Source organism: Australozyma saopauloensis, chromosome 6 (genome assembly GCF_035610405.1).
Source record: "Australozyma saopauloensis chromosome 6, complete sequence".
NCBI classification, from domain to species: Eukaryota; Fungi; Ascomycota; class Pichiomycetes; order Serinales; family Metschnikowiaceae; genus Australozyma; species Australozyma saopauloensis.
The window spans coordinates 135,454-151,883 of NC_086136.1; the positions used below are offsets into that span (position 1 = coordinate 135,454).

At 46.1% G+C, this 16,430-nt stretch overlaps 8 protein-coding genes and 1 non-coding gene across 9 annotated transcripts; 4 read left to right on the top strand and 5 right to left on the bottom strand.

Moving 5' to 3' along the window:
• Positions 1-14: 14 nt before the first annotated feature.
• Positions 15-1,952, bottom strand: PUMCH_004634 (uncharacterized protein; the record flags this gene model as incomplete). Its single annotated transcript, XM_063023564.1, has 1 exon — positions 15-1,952. The coding sequence occupies one exon, from the start codon at positions 1,950-1,952 to the stop codon at positions 15-17; it is 1,938 nt and encodes a 645-aa protein (XP_062879634.1).
• A 270-nt stretch (positions 1,953-2,222) lies between these two features.
• PUMCH_004635 (uncharacterized protein) lies at positions 2,223-3,743 on the bottom strand (the record flags this gene model as incomplete). Its single annotated transcript, XM_063023565.1, has 1 exon — positions 2,223-3,743. One exon carries the CDS (start codon positions 3,741-3,743, stop codon positions 2,223-2,225), a length of 1,521 nt encoding a protein of 506 aa, XP_062879635.1.
• Positions 3,744-4,187: 444 nt separating this feature from the next.
• Positions 4,188-6,773, top strand: PUMCH_004636 (uncharacterized protein; the record flags this gene model as incomplete). The annotated part of the gene is made up of 1 exon (XM_063023566.1): positions 4,188-6,773. One exon carries the CDS (start codon positions 4,188-4,190, stop codon positions 6,771-6,773), a length of 2,586 nt encoding a protein of 861 aa, XP_062879636.1.
• Positions 6,774-6,790: 17 nt separating this feature from the next.
• On the bottom strand, positions 6,791-8,824 carry PUMCH_004637 (uncharacterized protein; the record flags this gene model as incomplete). The annotated part of the gene is made up of 1 exon (XM_063023567.1): positions 6,791-8,824. One exon carries the CDS (start codon positions 8,822-8,824, stop codon positions 6,791-6,793), a length of 2,034 nt encoding a protein of 677 aa, XP_062879637.1.
• Positions 8,825-10,171: 1,347 nt separating this feature from the next.
• On the top strand, positions 10,172-10,474 carry PUMCH_004638 (uncharacterized protein; the record flags this gene model as incomplete). Its single annotated transcript, XM_063023568.1, has 1 exon — positions 10,172-10,474. One exon carries the CDS (start codon positions 10,172-10,174, stop codon positions 10,472-10,474), a length of 303 nt encoding a protein of 100 aa, XP_062879638.1.
• A 727-nt stretch (positions 10,475-11,201) lies between these two features.
• Positions 11,202-11,585, bottom strand: PUMCH_004639 (uncharacterized protein; the record flags this gene model as incomplete). The annotated part of the gene is made up of 1 exon (XM_063023569.1): positions 11,202-11,585. The coding sequence occupies one exon, from the start codon at positions 11,583-11,585 to the stop codon at positions 11,202-11,204; it is 384 nt and encodes a 127-aa protein (XP_062879639.1).
• Positions 11,586-11,871: 286 nt separating this feature from the next.
• On the bottom strand, positions 11,872-13,548 carry PUMCH_004640 (uncharacterized protein; the record flags this gene model as incomplete). Its single annotated transcript, XM_063023570.1, has 1 exon — positions 11,872-13,548. One exon carries the CDS (start codon positions 13,546-13,548, stop codon positions 11,872-11,874), a length of 1,677 nt encoding a protein of 558 aa, XP_062879640.1.
• Positions 13,549-14,627: 1,079 nt separating this feature from the next.
• PUMCH_004641 (uncharacterized protein) lies at positions 14,628-15,332 on the top strand (the record flags this gene model as incomplete). The annotated part of the gene is made up of 1 exon (XM_063023571.1): positions 14,628-15,332. One exon carries the CDS (start codon positions 14,628-14,630, stop codon positions 15,330-15,332), a length of 705 nt encoding a protein of 234 aa, XP_062879641.1.
• A 362-nt stretch (positions 15,333-15,694) lies between these two features.
• Positions 15,695-15,766, top strand: PUMCH_004642. Its single transcript has one exon. It is a non-coding gene; the product is annotated as a tRNA-Gln (tRNA).
• The last annotated feature ends 664 nt before the right edge of the window (positions 15,767-16,430 follow it).

Here is a 16,430-nt window from a genome sequence, read left to right on the forward strand (position 1 = left end):
TACATTCTAATAAACTATCTTCTCTTACTTGTTTTGGTCAAGTCTTTCTCGATGACTTCTCCAACGCCTCCTAGCGACTCGAGCTGGTCCTCAGCAGCTCTGACTTGCTCTCTTCTCTCCCAGAATCTATCCTCACACAAATCGAAGGCCGCCTTCTTAAGGTACTTACCCCTTGCATCCCTATTACTCGAAATAGACCACTCCAAAAACTGAGGGCCAGTTCTGATGTAAAAAGCACGCAAGTTCTCGAATGGCTTGGGCTCTGGAAGCCAAGGGCGAGGGTCAGGAATGGCGTCTTCTTGCTCGGAATCTTGATCCTCTTCTTCTTCTTCCTCTTCTTCCTCCTCATCGTCATCACCCTCATCACCCTCATCGTCATCGTCATCGTCATCGTCCTCATCGTCATCATCGTCGTCATCTTCATCGTCAGAATTGACGGCGCTCTTATCTAGCTCGGACAAATCTTCCCAAAGCACTTTCACACCGTCCAACTTATTAAGGTCAATGGCATACAAGGAGTCCAAGTTAAACTCCTGCTCGCCTCTCTCGAAGATTCCTCCATAGATGTACAAAGTGTCCTCGACAACACAGGTGGTAGCATTGAATCTTGGATGAGGTAATTGATTGACCACCGGAAATTCGATTTTCTCGTTTTCCATTTCCTCACGCTCCTCCAATTGTCTCAAGATCTCAATTTGAGATAACTCATCTTTGTCGTTCTCGTCTTCATCATTTAATTTGGCTTTAGCCAAGATCGAATTGAGAATGTCTTCCAATTCATTGTCTCTTGAGCGCTCCTTTGGTTCCTGCTTTGCTTTGTTTTTCTTACGAGGTTTGAGGTTCAACGCATACCATCTGTTGGCTTCTGTCTGGTACGATTGAATAGAGTTGTAGAATTGAGAGTCAAGGTTGTCTGTGCTTTCCTCAACATCGTAAACTCCACCGAACATGATACCTCTATTCTTGTGGGAGACCATGGAACAGCCGACTCTAGGACTGGGCTGGAATCCCTGTTTCCTACGTCTCTCGAATCTGATTGCCTTAGGGTCTGCTTTCATTTTGATGAGCCAGGAGTCTGTCAACACTTTACCCTTCTGCAATCCCTTTTTGAGTTTGGTCTTGCAGTAGCCTCCATAGAGAACTGCTCCCTCCGCATGAGGAATCAACGAGTGACCAGATCTAGCGTCAGGAATGGTGTGTGCTGGTGGAAATTCGACTTGTGTCCATTTATAGGTGGTAATGTCGAAAAGCCACATGTCTTGGAGGTAAGTAGTCTGGGCACCAGTATCTCTGAACCCGCCATGTAAAATGATGTAGTTTTTCCAAGCACAGAGACGGTGGCCCGATCTAGCAGAGGGCCCCCTCTTAGTCTCCACCTTCTCCCACTCTTTTGTTTCCGCATCGAGTACCCAGGTGTCTCCATAATGGTAGAATGTGGATTGTTTTGGAGACGAGAATTCTCCACCGAACATCAACACTACGCCGGATGGATGTGCACACATAGCATGCGACGAACGAGGCAATGGCGCATTTTTGGAGGTGTACTTTCTCCAGATGTTGTTTTCGATGGTGTATGTGTACAAGTGGTTGTAAAACTTGGAAACACTTCCGTCGCTCACTTCTCCACCAAAGAGAATCAACTCACGCTTACCTTGAAGCGGAGATGCTGCCATCGATGGATTGAGTCTTTTGGACGGTCTTTCGCATACCTCGATGTTCACTGCCGTCAATTCTTCCTGTTCTTTGGCGAATTGTTCCAAAATGGCGTCAATATCCTCGTCTTCCTCTTCATCGCCTCTCTTCTTGGCCATTTTTTTGTTCTTTTCTTCCGACTTGGAGGCATTTTTCTTTTGCTTCTCTGCTGTACGGGCCTTTTTGGCCTCTTTCAGCTTCTTGTCTTTTTTAGCCATTGGATGTAGAGATGAGCATTGTGATGGAGATGAGATGGACATGGAGATGGAGATGGAGATGGAGATGGAGATGGCGATAAGATGAGGAAGAAATGCTTCTAAGATTTAGAAATTTTTGAACAAATTATCAGTCTTACATCCAAATCATCTTAATGGTGATTAAGATACTTGCACTGTGATCGCAGACATCTTAGGTAGATCGAGTAGCTGATAAGATAAGCACCTTAAAGACTCCGGTTCATTACGTAAAGTTTGCTTACATTTATCCCCAATTATCGTTGTTTTTGTGCTGTAATTATACAATATGCTTTTCTATACCGAAATGGTCTTCCAAATGTTAAGACCGTCGCCTCCAGTAGACACCAAGCATCCAGGGATCTGCTTGTGCCATCTAACATCCTTCACCTCCTTTTGCCAGTGTACAAACAACAATTGTGGTGGAATGTCGTTCAAATCCAGAGCCTCCTTTCTTTGTTGAGCGATCTCCTCGTCATCGGCCTCAACGGCCAAGTCCCAGAGAGTCACAGTGTTATCCTCGGACGAAACAGCCAAAATTGACTCGTCCAATGGGTTGAAAGAAATGGAAGTGATTGGCGCCTTGTGGAAATCGTAGAGAGCAACTGGCGAAGGCTTCTCCTTGTTGCTGAACTTACGCAAGTCCCAGACTCCCCAAACACCATCGTCATGACCCGATGCAAGCAAGTGGTTGACCTTGTTGCTCCAAGAAATGCAGTTTATGTCGGAGTTGGAAGCCTCGACGGAAATCACTGGCTTGTGCTTTTTGGATCTCGTATCCCAGATACGAACATACCCATCACAACCAGCAGATGCGAACACAGTGTTCTCGCTGGTTGACCATTGCAAGTCTTCAATGGAGTCTTGAGAGGCGAAAAACGGCGTCTTGTCTGTGACCCAACTGGTGGTTGTTCGCGTTGTGAGGTGGATTCTTCCCAGGCAATCTCCAGTCAACAAGGAGCCAGTGTTGATCAATGGCGACCAGTCCAAACCATAGCCCTCTACGTTTCCGTGTGTTCTGATAGTATGTGCGGGCTTCTTGGCTGGTTTAGGAATGGTGTAGCCTGGAGTGTCGAAAGCAGTCATTTGTGATGCAATATCGTAAATAAGCACTTCACCATTCTCTTGCATGAGTGCAGTCAAGTATTCACCAGTTTCCTGCGCAAATGGAGACACTCTCATTCTGTTGGTGGTAGATTTAAGTGGAATGGTCTCGGAGATCATCACCGGGTCTACATGGTCGTCGTCGTCATCTTCATCATCTTCATCTTCATCATCTTCATCCTTCACGAGGGTTTTAGCCAAGGAGGAGATTTTCATTGTGATGATCTCGTTATCCTTTGCCTTGGATGCCTGAGTAGCTGTTGCCAAGTATACGCTAGCAGGGTAGTTTCTACGCTCCAGACCCAAGTTGTCCGGAAGAATGTCAAGTGTCAAACATGGCCATGGCATGTTGACGTTATGAAGCATCTCGTACACCGAAGGGTCGGCCTCCAACACCTCATCGGGGCCTAAAGGTGCCGATCTGTGGGGTAAGTAGAACGAAGGCTCGCTTGCAGCCGCTTCTTCGTCCTTGTTGGCTTGCTCAATGAGAGCAGATTTGTCTTCGTCCATTTTCTCGTCATCTCCGTCCTCATCAGCGGAGTCAAGTTCGATGATCTCACCATCAGACTCAAAGTCGTCTCCATAAGGATCTTCGAATTCACCGGCGTCGACGTCCTCCGAAGGAACGGCCGCGTTGGGCACATCTCCTGCGTTAGTCTTGACGGCAGTCCGGGTTTCGGATGTGTTTTCTTCTTCAGCGGCTCTTTTGGCCATGGTTGATGTTGGAGAAGATGAGCTGAGATGAGGATGAGATGGAGATGAGATGGGAATGAGATGGGGTCATGTGATGCCATCGAAAGGAAGAAGAGCCGGGACGGACTCAATGGGGCGTTATTTTTTGTTGTAAATCTTTGTGTATTTTTTTTATGTTTTGTTTTCAATAGCTTCCCTCTGGTTAGATGTTTTTGTGGCTTCATAGTGTTAGGCCAACATACAACTGAACGCATACACCTTCAGATAAGAGCGAAACAATCAACTGGCATTTAAATTTCCCACCAAAAAGCCTTTGTTTTTTGCGAAAAGATTTGGGTATTTCGTCACTTCTATTTTTGTTTATCTATACCTCGTTTCTCCACACTTGCATCGTTAATTGTTCGAAACACAACCATAATCACGACTGTCCGAACCCATTGGGTGATCTGAAATACATCATAAGAGATGCCGGATCTAAGTTTTCTTGACCAGGAAGCACCACCGGGATATGTGGCCGGTTTGGGCAGAGGAGCCACTGGTTTTGTTACCAGTGCAGAAACAGGCCCGTCAGTGTTCCTGTCAAATTTTGGACTTGAAGTAGATGAAGAAAATCCAGAAAATCCAGAGCTAGGCCTTTTTTCCGCGCAAAAATCGGCCGAGAACGAGGACGCAGACAAGATTTACGAGGAAGTGGAAGCCAGAGTACAAAGCAGGCACAAAAGAAAAGCTGTCCCCGAGACGAAAGTCACAGAGTCTCCGGATGCCACCAAAAATCAACTCAAACTTAAACTCAATGAGGTCAGTCTTTCAGAATGGTTAGATCTACCGGATGCCGGCGATCTTACTCGCAAAAACAAGCGTCAACGAATCTTGGAGCAGCAACAGCAAAGAGTTTATGCCACACCGGATGTTCTTATTGCACAGGCAAGTGCAAAGACACACAGCTCCACTGTAGAAGACTCGAACGAAGCTCCAACTGAAAATGGAACAGAAGAAGGAAGCACCGTGACCAACTTTGCAGCAGACCCCGAGAAAGAACGCCGAATTTTGTCTTCTCTACGGAAAGTCGAGCCGAAAAACGCCAACCTGTGGATCTCGTCGGCGCGATATGAGGAGCAGGCAAAGCAATTTCAAAAGGCCAGAGCGTTTATCAAGGAAGGATGCTCGCAAATCCCTGAAAATGACGAAGTGTGGATTGAGAGCATACGGCTCCATAGAGGAGAAGGAATACAAGTGTGCAAGCAAATTGCCAACGATGCTGTGGCTTATATCAAAGACTCTGAAAAGCTCTGGTTGACAGCTCTAGATCTAGAAAATACCTCTGATTTCTACGCCAGGAAAAAACTACTACTCAGAGCGCTTGAATTTCTCCCGCACAGTTCCACTATCTGGGAAACATTGATTGCATCTATTAGGGAATCAGACGAAACGGAGGTTCTGGAGAAACTACGCCTCTTGGAGAACGCAACCAAAATGTGCCCTACAGAGTGGAAATTTTGGGAATACCAGGTCTCCCTTAGTGACTATAAAAGCTCCAAACAAATTCTCAACCGGGCACGCAAATTGTCGCCAAAGGAAGAGCAGGTGTGGATCGCCGCTCTAAAGTTGGAGGAAAAAGAGAATGATGGTATCACGCTTGAGAAATTGCTGAGCATGTTGCACAAGGGCAAAGCGGAGCTCATCAAGAATCACGCCAATATCGCAGCTATTGATTGGTTACGATTAGCGCAAGAATCCTTTGAGTGTGCTCCCAAAACAACTCAGATTATTGTTAATGACACGTTCTCTGACTGGAAAAAGGAGAAAACTTTCGATGAGCTATTGCAGAAATGCACCGAGCTCGAAACGGCCGCTTCTGCAGTGACGGAATTGGCTTACAAGTATATCACCACCAACTATCCAAACGAGATCAAGGGATGGCTAGCGTATCTCAGCTATTCACACAAAGCTTGCCCTGAAAATTTGGGTGGAATCTACAAAGAGGCGCTACAGCGATGCCCAAGCGAAGTATTGTATCTTGATTGTGCTAAATACTATCAATCTGTTGGTAATGCAGAAACCGATAACATTCTCCGAGAAGGAGCCGCCGCTTTCCCTGAAAGTGAGCGTATTTGGTTAGCAAGGGCTCGGTTCGAGATCCAATCACACAACTACGAAAAGGCCAATTCGGTTTATAGAGATGCCTTGGAGGCAGCTGGAAAAGAACTGATGAGAGTTTGGTACGACTATATCCACTTCTTACGTTTTTGTTGGAGCTTGAAAAAGCTCGATTGCTCGCCGGACCTGATCTTGCAAGAGTCAGATAGGGCCATTCTAATCCACCCCGACAGTGCTGATCTTCACCTTCAAAAGGCTCAAATAATGCATGATATGGGACTGACAAAAGAAGCAAGGCAATTGGTCAATCTGTTCCTCAAAAACCATCCGAAATCTGTGACGTTATGGCAAGCGCTCGCTCAATACGATTTCGAGCTCCATGGCGCACCAAAAGCACGTTCGCTGCTCGAGAAAGCAATTTTGGAAAACCCCGAGCTGCCGGATTTGTTCGTAGACAAGATTGAGCTTGAAGTGACCGAAAAGGATCTCGTGGTTGCGAGACAACTCGTGAATAAGGGCTTGAAGCTATTCCCTAGTAGCGCCGATATTTGGACCATTCATTTAGGCTTCATCCCGAAAGCTTCGCATCGAAAAGTTGCATTCATGGACGCTTTGAAAGAAACCGAGAACTCTTCACAGGTCTTGTTGGCCATCGGCAGATTCTTGTGGGCTGACGGAAAGCATGAAAAGGCGAAAACCTGGTTCGACCGGGGATTGGAGGCTGACGCCAGCAATGGTGATGCATGGGCATGGATACACCAATACTATCTCGAGACCAGCAGCAACAGCGACAGTGCTGAAGCAGAGAAATTGGTGAAGCAAGTGGAAGATCGACTCGATGAAATTGTAACAGGAAAGTTTTGGACAAAGGTGATATCAAACCCGCAAAATCTAGACAAGACTGGCGTGCAATTACTTGCTTTGGTTGGACAGAAACTTCTCGATAGCAAATAGTAATCATTATGTGTCCCTTAAGACGAGATCTGTGAGTAGATTTGTAGATTTAGAGCACTCAAGAAGCACGGGATCTGATACTTGTCAGTGACCCATTGTTGGACCAACTCCTCGCAGAGTGTCTTGAATTCGTAGTTACCATGAGCTTTCATTGAGCGCTTTTTGACGTCCAAGATCAAATACGGAGCATTTCCGCCGTTGGCATCATCTTGAGGCATGTATTTGGAGACAAGCTTGATTTTCGAGCAGAAATCGTTCGGATTGATAGGGTTTGGAATGAACTCAATGGAGTACCCAAAGTAGCGCGAGATCAAGGCAATGATGTCTTTGCTTCTTTCAGAGTACACCGATTTGAGACGATTGAGCTTCTTGATTTGCAAGTCTAGCTTTTCCTGCAAAGCATCCTTGTCATGTTCTTGCCTAGCGTAGACTGCTCTGGGAACTTCATTGACGGAGCCGTTTTCGACATATTTCTTGATGAGATCGGAGTTCTCGTTTCGCAACACATCAAGCGTCTGTTGCTTGATGAATTGGTCATTTGCAAAAGGGTTTCGACGGAGTTCGAGAATAGGCGATGGATTGGTGCTCGGGTCCGATTTGCCCTCAACGCTTTCAAGCTGCTTTTTCAAATTAATGATTTGTTCCTTCAACGTAAGGATTTCTGTCAGAAGCTCAATGTTTTCCTTCCGCATTGCAGAGAGTGTGTGAACCCTGGATTCCGAATCTTCAACGAGACGGGGCCGTTTTGTAGGTGCCTCAATGGTGGTAGCGTTTGACGCAGACAACAGTTTACGTAAGCCGTCAATCTCCAGTTTATACTCGTCCACGAGTTTCTCTAGGTTGGAGAGATATAAGTCAGAGCCAGAGCCAGAGCCAGAGCCAGCGGAGGCCGAATTGACGGACGTCTGTTTGTTGTTTGCAGCAGACAACCGGTCAAGCTCCTTGAGTGAGTTTCTGAGAAACTCGATCTCCTTCTGGTTCAACACAGCTGTCCTTGAAAGACTAGCGATCCTGGTATTCTTCTCCAAGGCCTGCTCTTTGAGAACATTGATTTCGGGAGTCAATTCGTGTTCAATTCGGTTGTTGGCAGCCGCCAACTGATCCTCCAAAGCCACCACCCGGGCCTGTGCCTCGTTGAGCTTATCGTACGTGACCAAATGTCTTTTCTGCAACAGCTTGAACGACTGGACGAAGTCACGCACCGAAGTGGATTCATCGGCGTTCTCAGCATTCTCACCCGATGACAGCGGCTCGATCGACGCCGCAATGACTCCGATGTACTCGTTAAACTTGGCCTGGAGCGCCGAATACATCCGCTCCACGCGGGTGCATTTCTCGCGGTAGCCCTCCAAGGCATGGATCTGACTCAAAAGAGACGCGTTCTTATGCTTGAGCAACTCGTTGCCCGTCTTCTGCTGGAGACACTGGTCGACGCGTGCCTGCAACTCGGTGTTTGTCTTTTGGAGCGTGGAAACCCGCAACTTGAGCGTTTCGGCGCCGGAAATGGTGCTGGACGCCTGTTGCTGCTGCTGTTCCAACAAGCGCTTGTTGGACGCCGTGAGCGTCTGGACGTCCCGCTGCAATTGGCCAATGCGGCTCACGTACTGATCATGGGCGGCCAATTCGCTATTGAGATCTGCTCTCAAATGCTCGTACTTGTCTTGAAGAGCTCCGTACTTTTTCTCCACCAGCGCGTACTTGGCACGGGTCTCCTTGAGTTCTGCGCGGAGCAGTTTCGCCTCCGAAACGTCTTTGGCGTCGGTTCGTCTCGGGGTCGATTTTGCGCTTTCGCGTTTCTTTTCAAGCTCCAACTTCTGCGCATACACCCAGTCGAAGTTGTGCTGCAACCGCGCGAGCTCGTCGTTTTTCGCCTCGAGGAGCCGTTCGTACTTGGACACAGTGGCATCCCGGCCATTTTCGACCAACTTCTTTTCTGTTTTTAGTGTCTGGAGTTCGTACTCGAGCCTCCCGAGCCGGTCGCGTGTGGATGTCTGGGCGATGTCCAAACGCGACGGTTGGTCCAAAAATGGCGACAGACTCTGGTCTTTCATGTAGATGTGGGGTGGATTAAAATGTGTTTCTGAGGTTGAGAATGGGGGACATGCGAAAACGCGGGAGTTGGGGAAAAACGGAGGAACGGGAAAAATTAGGAGGAAAAAAAATGGAGTGGAGTGGAAAATTCAGGGATTGGAGATTCATTTTTGGTGTATTTTGCGGGAGGTGTGGTTCTATGGTGGTGACTAGAAGATTTGCATTTAGCACTATAAATCATGGTCTTTTTCAATGATGAGGAATTCAATTAGTTTATTTAGATAGCGTTTTGTGGTAAGCCCATGCATCAATTTTGTTCGTTCGTCGAGATGTTGTCGTTGTGGTACTTGCTTCGGTTCCACAGTTATCAGCAGTAAATTGGGCATCAAGCGTATTGAAGAAAAGACTTTGATAAATACATTTCTCTTCAGAATATCTCATCATCATATGGCAAGACTAATCAGGGCCAACTGTGTTCTGTAAACCATCTCAACAGAAAAGAACTCGAATAAGAGACTGGTCTTCAAGACAAAATTTGGCTCCCTTAAATCCGGAAGCAAGAAAATCTAGCCTTTTTGATCCGCTGGTGCAAACACTCATCGATTCGAGTGTTCATAATCATCCCTACATGGCAATCATTCCCAAAGACATTCATTCTCAAAACACTATCTCGAGCAGCAAACAACATCACTTCATTATCAACTGCCTTATCAAACTCAGAGACTTCATTGCTGGATGGGCCAAATAAAAGAATAAATCTTGAGTGAACAGCTCTTAAACACTCCCATCTTTCGCAGAGGCGAAGTGAATGCAAAGTAAAACACACAAGAAGAAGAAAACAGGCCAATTGATAATCGCTAATTTCCACATTCATCTTCCAAGCCTTAACCCATTTCTTCCGTCTCCTTCATTCACTTACTCCAATAAGGCCCCTCACCAAGCTCTCAGTTCCACAGAACAAGATTCTGAAAAAAAGTCATCTTTTCCAATCCGAGATCCAAAATCCAATGAATATCTTCCAATTCCGGAATTCGATCCCTTAAAATCGATCTACTTGAATTGTGATCCTGAAACCGATTGTACTGCACACAAGCAATCGATTACCTCACTTTGTGGAATCACCACCCCATACTCCTACTACCACCATGTCCAAAATGTATGTTTTTTCGACGACATCGGCTCCAAAATCCCCCAAATTACCAGAGGGCACTGCACCTAACCCTCCAACCACCAAAACCCAACCGCAGCGTTACTAACCACTCCCCAGCCCCCGCAATTTCAAACTCCTCGAAGAACTCGAAAAAGGAGAAAAGGGTCTCGGCGCCCAATCCATCTCCTACGGATTGAGCAACCAGGATGATATCACCATGACCTACTGGAATGGCACCATAATAGGCCCTCCTCATTCCAGCCACGAGAACAGAATCTATTCTTTGAACATAAAGTGTGGAGACAAGTATCCGGATGAGCCTCCGGTGGTGACGTTTGTGTCCAAGATCGCATTGCCATGCGTGGATCTGCAGGGCCATGTGTTGGCCAACGAGCTTGATATCTTGAAGAACTGGAAGAGATCGTACACCATGGAGATTGTGCTTCTTGAGCTACGGAAACTGATGGCTTCGGCAGCCAACAAGAAGTTGGTGCAGCCACCGGAGGGCAGCACTTACTAGACGTTTCGTTGCTCTCGGAATATGAGCCGAGCAGGAACATTTGTTGAGTTTGGTGCGAGAGAGACAGAGAATTCAGGCAATAGTAGAGGTCGTATCGTGTAGCTTGTTTGTGCTATTTGGCGAGTACCAGCTCCATGGAACTGCAGATCAGTATCTTTTCAAGAAAATGTAAGCTGCATTGTTAGTGCAATCTATGTGAACCTTCAGCATAATCTGGCTGTTTTGTGTAGATCAAACATCAATTGTGAACCCCAATTGGCGAGTTGATATTGTTGGACGTAGAATCATGAATGAATATTTTGTTGTTTGAAAATTCCTTGTTCCGCTCCGGTTTAGATGTAACTGAACATTCTCCTAGTGTAGTATAGCTTGAATATTCCGTCAGTTTAAATTTTTTGATGCTTTGGTGGAGTTGCTTAAGTTTAGTTATGCTTTAAAAACTCAGTTCTGAGCTTTAGCCACCTTGAATCAAAGAGTTAGTAGAATGAATCAGGTCCAGCCATGACAGAATACTCCTGAAGGCTTGCAAATCGGCAGAATCTTCCCAAAATCACAAACTGTACCATGATCGATTGTATTTTCACCAGTTGCACGCGAATACCACCAGATCAGACACATTCTTCTCTCTAAAGCCAGCATTATGGGGTGAAAACTCCCATTAAACGGCAAAATATTACTCAATAGCCATCGAAAGCCACCAACTCTCGATCAATCGACTAATAACAGATCATCTCTCATCCTCCAATTCTGTGCTCTGGATCCATTTCTGCAAATCCAGCTCTGCCCTCATAAACTCAAGAATCTCCGCGCGATTGACGCTCTTCAAATCGTCATTGCTACTTGCCAGCGTGACCTCTATATTAATCCATCGTTTTTCAACGGTCTTGCGTCCGTTTTTCAGGATTGTATGTGGAACTAAACACCTCTGAAAGATCCGCTTGAAAGGAACACAGAGCGTCTCCACTACGCGCGAATTTTCGCCCAACTTGAATGTACATTCGTTCTGTGTGAGCGATTTGAGCGTACACTCGTACTTTTCCGGCTCGTTGAGTTGTGCTGCGTACTTTTGCTCGATTTCCTTCCGGGAAAACACAGGAGTAGGCGGCGACATGACAGAATTGAGGTATACGAGAGCTGTTTGATATGAGAGTATTACTGCGAACGCAATTGAGTCGAATGTGTTCCGGCTAGAAGCAGATGTAGTAAAATCCGGGGTAGTGAAAAATGTGAAAAATGAAAAACACAGAAAGTAAAAATCTTACAAGGCAAAATTACAGTAACACTGCGGGAGTTGTTCAAGTAATCAAATGTCAATAGTAGTGTATTTTCTTATTTTCTTTCCGTTCATATCCTGAGTACTTATCTATTCCGTATCTTTCATAATCTCCCAATCAAACCTAACATTTCACATCCACACCGCGTCTCTTTTCACACTCACGAAGCTCGAACATCACTTGCGTCCCGACAAAGAGTGTCATCGAATACAAGAACAAATAACACAAGCCCTCCCAACTACCCGTGATGGCGGCAAAAAGCGCCAAAGTTCCCTCCTCTCCCAAACAGAAACCATAGAGATTGGCAATCAGCATCATCCAGATGTTGGCCACGGCTCCGATGGAACAGACATACCGCGCCCAGGGCTGGCTGAGGTACTTATGGAAGGCAATTGTAGCGAGGATCTCTGGGAGAAGAAACAACACGATGAGCCAGCCCCACATGAGGAGCTTGAGCTCGATATCGTGCCACACAGCGACAAAACTGAAAACTACTAGCGAGTTGCCAATACGCGTCAACCAGCCGCTGCTGCCTCCACCGAGGGGCACATAGATGTAGCGAATAACCCAACGGTTGTATGACCGATGCCAGGCTCTCCAGAAGCCCACCACCGAGTAGTTGTTATCCATACAACGGATCATGTTCTCCGGAGGGTCAATGCCATCGATCAAACTCCAGAGACGGAACAAGCGCCATGGAATAAGGAGCTTGAGCCAGATGACGTTCAAGTTGAAAAGACCCAACATCGAGAGCTCGAACGGCGTATCGCCATCCCACGCCTTTGTTTTCGAAACTGCCACCACATACATGAAATGAAGAATGAACTCCATTACTAGCACACAAAAGAGAAGACGGGCGCCATAAGTGACGATACGCTTCAAGTCCTTGGTGGTGGGGCTCTGGAAATAGTTGGACTGATACAAGTAGTCGTTGAAGGTGATGATGGGGCCGGCGATGAACAATGGCGCGTACAAGAGATACGCCATGTAGTTTTCAAAGTTGTACTGAGCAAGAGGGAACGGAGCCACAAGCCGTTCGCGGTCGTCCAAGTTGTCGGGAACCTTGACTGGTTTTGCGGGAGCCTGTTCACGTTTCTCCAAATAGTCTAAGTTATACGAGAGAATGCGCAACAAGGAGATATTGTAGAACACCTCCCAGCGCAGAACAATGCCCTTGAACGCACCCTCATCAAGGAACGCCACATGGAACGGCACCAGTTTGAACTTCTCATTGAAGAACAACGTAAATACACCGTAAGTCCAAAGCGCCAAGCGCGCATGGCTGCCGTTCTTAAGTCTACGAGCCAAGTAATACATCACCACCACATGGAGCATGATCCGGATGGTATTCACACCATGAAGCGCGAAGAAAAACACCAACCCAAACATCAAATCAAACGTGGTCCGTTTCTTCATCCCCAACGCCGAAACCACCCTCCGCAACACGGTGTGGCCCACCAAAAGCCCCCAGATCAACCAGAAATTGTCCCGTAGGAACAGATACTGGATATCGGAGTTATCCACCTTCCGGCCAAACATCCAGCCATCACTAAGCAACAGCAGAAACTTCGAATAGTTCGCGTTCGTCTCGTTCAGCGCATTCATCGCCGTTTTGAACATCATCGGCACCACCACTATGAATACCACCATGTAGAACTTGAATTCCCAAGTATTCCATCTCACAACAGGATGAGCCTTCGCTACAATGGCCTTGTGTCGAGCAGGATCCCGTGCGGGACAGAGCCGAGCATCAAGAGTCTCCAAGGCGAAGAATTGGCCTATGGAGGAGAGAAGGTTCATTGTTGGAGATAAAGTATGGGGTGGTGAACTTTGAGGATTAGGGAGGATTTGGGGGCGGAGCAAAGGGGTGGCGCGCGGAGAGCAGATAAATCGAAAGGGATTGTTTCAGGAATTTTGGCTGTGACCGCTATATTTTTTGTTTTGTGTGGGTGCGTTGGTTTGGATGTGGATGAATAATGAAGGCAGGTCTATTGGCTGGCGGGAGTGGGCCCTAGGAGATACGTGTGAGAAGAGAGGAGAAAAAATGGAAATAGAAAAAGAGTTAGGAAAAGTGCGTGTGGGGGTTTATTTGACGGTTTGGGTCGTCGTGTTGGCATTTCTACTATTGTTCTACAGGTTTGAGGTAAAGGCTGTTGGGGCAATTGGGGAGAATAAGGATTGATTTCGATTATAGTGAAAGGCAAAATTTTCGAGAGAAAATGGTCATTTCTGGTTTTGAAGGAGTGATCCAACTGGACGTAATAGGTTAGAGACCAATCTGAACCGAGGTATTGTCTAACAATGATCGACATGTATCTACACAATAATCGATGGATATTTGTTACTACTTAAAATTATCTATCCACAATTAATCTAGTTCTGTCTATCGTATTAGCTAGATAGTTCACGGGCCATTTTCTTCTTGTGGGATGAAAGCATGTTCGTACCTGAGAGACTCCTCAATACAGCTGTCCATTTAAATGATCACAAAAACAATCCTTAAAAATTATTTTCTCATTCGTTAGCCCAAAATCATCCGATCTTCAACTGCCATTATTGGATTCACAGACATTCATCAGCCCAATAAATCAAGTCAATATCCTCCAAAATTCTCCGAAAAAAGAGCATGAAAACCACAATTGTTTAAACTTCTCAGTAGTTTCCCATTTTGTGAACTTTTCCCCTCTTTTTGACTCATCTGTGCCTCTTCTCCCCGGATTTCACCTACTACTCACTATTCACCTACTACAATCCCTAAGAACTACAACTTCTTCACTTCCTACCCCGAGTCTGCACAGACCATCCCATAAAAACTATAAAACCCCCCTCATCTCCCCTCAAAATTCATTAATCAAAATAAATAAAATAAAGAAAAAGCCATGTCGGACGATCTACAGAGAAGACCAAACCCATCGGGATGGACACCTCCAAAAGCTCCTTACAACCCCTATGATCCCGCAGATGCTCGGCCACCAGAAGGATATCCATCGGAATTCAAGGTTCCCGGCGCTGCTCCGCTGGGAATCTCGTCGATCCCGCGTGATCCCACCCAATACAAAAAGGTCAACGAAACCATGAAAAGACTTAATTATACACCACGGCCAAAACTGGCAAAGTATCCGGGCCAATATATGGTGTTGCGTAAGGTCGACACCAACCAGCGTCTCAATACGGGCACACGGATGTTTGGAGCGCTCATTTCGGTGTCGATTATCGGCTACTTCACGTTTTTCTACAGATGGCAGGACGGTAGTGAGACCGTGATGTCGGAATTCTATAGACAGCGGCTCCAGTGGCAGGAGCGGTTTTTCGGGCTCACAGATCAGGAGTATCAGGACTTGTACCATCCAAAAGGTGCACAAACCACACTCAAGAGTGTGCGCGATGTAGATTTCGTACACCAGGATGCAACAAAGGAGAATCAGTTTGTGTTGGCACGTCCCTCTGAAAGACATGTTCTTGAAGCGCAGAGGTTGCAGCAGGAAGAGGAGGAGAGAACGCTACGGGCGTTGGATGAGCATCGTGAGTTTGCCAAGCAGTTCATGGAGCCCGAGCAGAAGAAGAAGCGGTTCTGGTTTTTCTAACTCTGAAACCGGCGAGAGAGGGAGACAATAAAAGAAAATTGGTCTGGCCAAGGGCCACTTTAACCTAATACTTTGAAAGAATGTCGCTGGGAAATGCCTTAAGTCGTGTTGATGATCAGAGAAATGTACATAGCATAACGATATATTCTAGAAGCGGATAGACAACTATTTTCATCAGAAACGAATACATAGATTTCGCCTGGTATAGGTTCTTTTGGAGTCCATAATGATACATAGAATCGTGAAACCAGTGCATCCTGTTTACTCGCAAACCGCAACGGTAATATTAATCAATCCTCTGATATCTCAATACTTCTAAAACACAGATCATAATGTACCACCATTCTCAACTTACAACTAACGGTTGTATAGTGTAGTGGTTATCACTTTCGGTTTTGATCCGAACAACCCCGGTTCGAATCCGGGTACGACCTCACTTTTTTGGTCCACAAAACTTTCGATTCCCTAATTTTTCGCACCCCAAGGGTTACCCGCCCACAAACCCGTCTATATAACCACGCGATGCCGCACCCCCAAACTAGCCTATTAACGCAAAATTCACAGCCATTCCTGACGTTAAAAGCATCCCGTGGAGGTCGGACCCATTGTGGCGTCCAGACCCATGAGCACTGGGGTATTGTCGGCTTTCTTGTATGGATGGACTGGAGAACAATCCTCCGATCTCGGGTGCAGCATTCCATCTGTAAATACTTGTTATTTCTAAGGGTTTACCTTCGTGTGCCCGTATGGGGTTTGTTGCAAGGATCGGGTGTACATTTTGTAAACTGTAGAAGTGTCAGAAGAACGAAAACACGAAAAAGAAGAAGTAGAACCAGGGTCCATAACCGTTTATTTTGAGAAGCGGAGTAAATTTTAAATTGAATTTAAAACTGTTTCTGATTATTAGGTTTCGAATCTTGTTGTTTGGAATCGACGACCGTTTCAGAATCCAATGTTTCAGAACTCGTTGGTTTAGAGCTCAATGTTTCAGATTTCAATGTTTCAGATGTCTGCCTATATCCACTACAGGTATCGATGAGGTCACCTCTCACTGCCTGATTCATCAACAAATCAGACAAGAGAAACTGATCTCAGTAC